Below are 5528 nucleotides of genomic sequence, written 5' to 3'. Positions count from 1 at the left end.
CAAGGACACAGTTTGATGAGGCTAGCATTCCTCCACTTGCACACTCTACAAGCACTTATACGAATAGCGTCGTTAGCAATTTACACACAGTGATCATCTTGTGGTTGCAGTGCTGGAATTCTAACCCGAAGCACACTGGATCAAATACGGACTTCGACCGCCGCCTTTCTATGGAGGGGTAATGCTAGAGGTCCGTGTGCTTAGATTCAAGTGCGCGTAAAGAACCCTAGCTCAAAATATTTGGAACCCTCCCCCACGGTTACTCCCATAAACATATCGTTATTTTGGGACGTAAGAAATTGGTCAATACTATAATAATTAACAATTCAATAAACAGTACTATGTTCCATACCAAAGTTAAAGGTGAGAAGTCACCTCAGCAATTATCACTATAAGTAAAATTAAACATTAGCAGGCTCTTTATTTTGTGAGTCAGTACGTTAACTTTCTCTTCGAGGGTTGTGTCTCCCGAAGCTCTCCAGAGTGGGTGCAGTGACGTTCGAAAGAAAGATAGCATCTATCTGCAAACAGTGGCATGTGAGAACTCTTGTCTTGTCTTGTCGCCTGGGAGATCTTGGCTCATACCAACATGAGGGATCGGCCACACTGTACGTCATAATATATAATTTTTTCGCAACGCTTGCAAAAAAAGAAAAAGAAATTAAATAGGAACAATAATAATGTTCCTTTGAAAAAACGTGAAAAAGTGCAGAAGAATGCGATAAACTAGAATATATAAAACAAATTAACAAGAGTGAGGAAGGGGGACAAAGAATGGGATATATCTGGCAGTACCACTAGCAGCGTATCCTTCCGGTTGCCTGAATGAATTTATGTAGCTCATCAAAAATGGTAACAGGCAGACTTCTTTTTCTTTTGTTAGAGCTCCCCGTGGAAAATAAGATTAATTCGTGCACTCTGGAGGGTTGATTTGTTGTAAAAACCTCAGCGCCGCTGCGTGCTACCTCCACGAGTGAGGATGACCCAGACTACTGGCGTAATACAATGAAGTTTATTTTTTCATCTTATCTTGTGGGAACAAACGGTCCCAAGAACATGCCCAATGTGAGCCCGATAAACAAGGCAAGTATGGACTCCTAAAGGCAAACCCACTTAAGCGTCACCATCTTTTTTATGAAGCCATTCACTACTGCATGTTATCTAAACCCCTGTACGCGGCCCCGATACGCCTTCACAGTGTCTTACGTAGTTCATGAGGGAGTACAGGTACTATATAGTATAGTAAACACGACGGATTGCTGGTTGTATCATGGACAGCACTTTCGCCATGGTCATCGCGAGCGTGAGCTCGTGCCTTCGAGCTGCGAACGCGCTGCACCTGCTGCCCGTGCCAGAACGTTCTGGAAACGTCGACGCGGCTGCGTCTACCTCGGCCAGCTGCTGCCTCCGCGGAGAAGGCCGAGTGCGTCGTCCAAGGCGTAGCGGCCTCTTGCAAGCGACTTGCGCCTGCAGCTCCAAATCCACCGAGGTAAGCTTCCTCGTGTCATTTTACCCTTCTTCAGCTTAGCTTGCACCTTCTAGCACAGAGGGCATCGGTAATTTTTTTTTTTACTACGTGGATTTCGTGTCACCATATCTGGCTCGTAACGTAGAATAAGCCTCATTTGGCGTCAGATGTCTTTCTGAGAAGCACGTTCCACTCAATCGTTTTCAATTAACGCTCGTTTCGATATTACAAAGCAGACGTCAAGATCACGGCATAAATCAGGACTTCTGTTTTGGTGCTAAGTCTTAAACTGGATGTAGACATTGCGAAGTTCTGCAACGTCTTCTCGGCAAATGAACACAGTGGCACGTTCAGAACGGAAGGAAACCAGGCCTCTTCAACTAAATTTTTAAGCGGTGTATCGCGTGCCCGTATCCCGAGACAGTCTGTTGGGTTAGGCCTTGCATAACGGCTGCTGATATGTTGCCGTCCTTGCTATCGCGGTGGGAGCTCAATTCAATCGCCAGGCCTAGCAGTCGTCAGGTCACCCTCTTTAGGGTTCTCGCCAGTACTGAGATACAGTTTTCGTGAACACTCCAGGGGCATTTTTGCCGTTAGGTTCCACAAAACTTCAGAGGGCGATAACATCACTCTTTGCATCGTACGTTCTATGCGCGAGTGAAAGCACGCTAGGGCTGCGGACGATCTCATCTGTAGCGAAGATGTAAGGATCCGGCCGTGTGCGTTGAGCGGAAAGCCCATGTGGGAAGGGGCCGCCCAGAAGGCGAGGTTGCGTGGTTCCAACTGAGATTGAGTACTTCGATCAGCCGTGATCACTCGTGGTCGCGCGCGCCCCATCTTGGCAGTAATGAGTAGGCGGCTCATATCTTTGTATGTGCAGCATGCTCTCATCCCTCGGTTTGCGTTGAGGCCAATAGACAGCATGCAACTGCAACATCCGCGTTTGCTTGCACCAGCGTTTTGTGGTGTTAGGCCAGGTCAAATGCTAAAGACGTGAGCTACTAGTCTCACTTACTATAACATTTCAATTTATTGCTCTCGCATTCATTGTTTTGCTTTTGTGGCGAAGCAGAAATTTTTATGTATAGTTGTTTGAAGGGATCCCTTCTTTTTTAATGTCGTCCGCAACACATAACATTACAGTGAATTTCGAGATAGTTTTCTATAAACGACAGATAAAACGTCGAAGGAAATTAACTATAGGTACCTGAGATTTTCCAATTTTCTAATTCATTTGTTTACTGTACTTTATGCAACTGAAAAACTGTAATAGATAATTTTATGTATATCCACTTGAAATGAAACGTAAAAGTAGCGCGGATTTTCAAATATACCATCAAAATTGGGGTTAAAATGCAGTGCCATTCTAGTTAGCTTCTTAATAATGAAACACTGTACATGAAAACGCAAAATCAGCCTACGGCTTGCTCGGTAATTGTTGCAAACCTCGGACCGCCATAGAAAGATTATTTTGATTTTCATGCCACATTCACATTCAATTTCAAGTGCATATACGCTGCCACATGAACGGTTACAATTCGAAATTTGACATATACCTTGCATATTAATTCAAAAGTTAAGCAGTGTTTTTGAAGAATTATCCAGGGATGCATTTTTGTTTGCGCGAGCATTGTGCACTATAACGTCTGAGGTGGTCCGAACACATTTTTGGTCTTTTTTTATTTGCACTCCTTCTTCATTGGGGCACCTCTCTTCATACACCTCAATCTCGCAGCTTCACTACGCCTTGTATCGGTCGTCCTGAGTATGATTGTTAAAGTGAACAACCTCAAAAACTGCAGTTATTCTATCTGTCGTAGGCTACTTTGAAGATTCGCGCATTAAAACAAAACACAGTCGGCAGAAGTTATGCAAATTGTCTGGTTAGAGAAAAAGACGCTTCACTTTTAACATAGTGAGATAGAGAGAAATCAAGTTGCCGAGGAAGTTCTGTGGACGAGTCTGGAGACGTCTTTTTTCCATCGCCAAGTAATAACCGTATTACCACGCGTACCACTAGCGTCTTGTTTAGCGTCGGCTGGCCTTAGATTCTCGTGTACTTATTCTGCAATATCGGCTCATTTTCAGCAGCCTCTTTTATGCTTTATTGATGGTGATTTCATAACAGCGTTTTATTAATGCTGTATATTTGATCAACGTTATACCTCAATCCGGTATAATCGGTCTCGCCGGATTCGACAGACAAATCAGGTGTATCTTATCGGATCATAATTTTTTGTTTTGTCTAAACAAAAACGCTGCGAGTCCCACGCAAATAAACAGTCCACTTGTGGGTTTCAGAAGACTTGCCGTTTCGCCTGACCATTTGAATCAGTATGCATTGTTCATGTTCTATACAATACTTGCATGTTATTTACTTGTAATCATTTCCGCACTACTGTCTTGTGTATGTACCGGTCGCCAGGAACTTTGTCAAGCAGTTCTCACGGCTTTTGAATTTAGCGTCCCTCCAGTTTTGTCTGGAAAATAAAAAAATGTATATACTTGAATCTTGTTGGTTGTTTCGACGAACCCTGATTCAAGTATTGTCGCTTCCTCATCGCAGGTACGGTTTGGCGTGACACAGAGGCCGCATTTCTTTTGTGCATGGCAGGCTACGTTTCAATATTATCATTAAAATTTCAATTATGAATATCTGGAGTTACTTGTAATTCTAGTGATTTTCTAAAACGAATGAGTATGCCATAAACTGTCACGGCCTAAAATTTGCTCATACCGACAACTGCCATCAAGCTTGTAATGAAATTTTTTTAACCACGCAGTTGGTTAAAAAGTGCTGATTAATGGTTTGAGTATCATTTTGAAAAGTCAGCGTAGAGAGCATTCTTAACTTTTGAAAACCCTGCTACGTTTGATTTTGTTCCCTTGTAACTTTTTTTTCGTGTAATTGGTAACTTCTCGGTTACACTTTCAACGTTTTATCTTCGCAACAGCGACCGCCGACCCGGACATAAACGATGTCGTTCACGGAACTCTCTCCGCAAGGCTCGCAAGTGAGCGTGACGGGATCCGGCAGCTCGGGCTCGCGCATCGAGGTGAGCTCGGTGCAAGTGGGTCCGGATGAGCAGGGAGGCAACCTGACCATCTACGGCGAAACCCCCAGCAGTATCCGCACCACCATCTCGAGTGAAGGCACCAACTACCAAATTGCAGACCGAAGTGGCCAGGTGAGTGTTTGTGCACTTCGAATCTCGCTGCCAAGCGATCACACCCGTCCTTTATTACCTCCGATTATGTCGACCGACAAACGGAAGGCATCTTGCACCATGTTAAGAGCGAGACGAGTGCCAGTGTCACGAACTTCATGATTGGTTGTTCTGGTTAGAAACAGAGTTTAGTGCCGTTCACCGATGCATTTTGTGTAAGCACAATGAGAGCCAACTGCTGTAAACGAATATTGGTGCCGTTCAATTCAGAATGGCTTAATTGGCAGTTTCGGTAAACTAGCAGAGAGATCGAATGCAACGACAGTTCACCTTCTGTAAGGTGGCTCTAACAGGGGGCCGAGTATAAGAACACGCGGTATGCTTTCATGGTAGTGACCATGCATGTAAACATAGTGCACCAGTACTTGTTCACCGACGGTTGAGCAAGACAACTCCAAAACAAGGGTTTTAAGAGAACTAACTAACGTGTAAAAACATAAACATTGCGATGACTGTATTTTCGGCAATCTTCTGTTGTCCGTATCCTTCAGTGTGCCCTTAGTTATGCTGCAAACAATTGTCAATGACTTGCCGTTGTATCGGTGATGGCGTTAGTGTGCTTTCAATTGGGAACATTTTTCCTCCTGCAGGTGAAGAACGTTAATGTGCCGAATCCAAGGCCACAGGATGTTAGAGGAAAATTCGAGAAGCGAATCATTATCGAGAACGGCATTGAGACCATCGAAGTGTACGAGAATGACCGTCTTACGAGCCGCACTGTCAACGGTGTCCCGCAGCCACTCAACTGAAGACCGACTGGAAGCCCCTTGACGACAGCGGGGCACAGCGCTCTTTGGAAATAAATTTTTTTTTTTGATTGGAGACGGTGAACG

At 44.3% G+C, this 5528-nt stretch overlaps 1 protein-coding gene across 1 annotated transcript; it reads left to right on the top strand.

Moving 5' to 3' along the window:
- The first annotated feature begins 1328 nt into the window (after positions 1-1328).
- LOC142777198 (uncharacterized) lies at positions 1329-5528 on the top strand. The gene is made up of 3 exons (XM_075881516.1): positions 1329-1489; positions 4423-4656; positions 5286-5528. The coding sequence occupies exons 2-3, from the start codon at positions 4447-4449 to the stop codon at positions 5442-5444; spliced, it is 369 nt and encodes a 122-aa protein (XP_075737631.1). The 5' UTR covers positions 1329-1489; positions 4423-4446; the 3' UTR covers positions 5445-5528.

Source organism: Rhipicephalus microplus, chromosome X (assembly GCF_043290135.1).
Source record: "Rhipicephalus microplus isolate Deutch F79 chromosome X, USDA_Rmic, whole genome shotgun sequence".
NCBI classification, from domain to species: Eukaryota; Metazoa; Arthropoda; class Arachnida; order Ixodida; family Ixodidae; genus Rhipicephalus; species Rhipicephalus microplus.
Note: the sequence above shows the minus strand (reverse complement) of the source record. Positions and strands in the feature narration are given on the sequence as shown.

Coding starts and splice junctions, on each gene's coding strand:
- LOC142777198 (XM_075881516.1), top strand. CDS start 4,447: ATGTCGTTCACGGAACTCTCTCCGCAAGGCTCGCAAGTGAGCGTGACG. Junction 4,657..5,285: donor TTGCAGACCGAAGTGGCCAG/GTGAGTGTTTGT, acceptor TTCCTCCTGCAG/GTGAAGAACGTTAATGTGCC.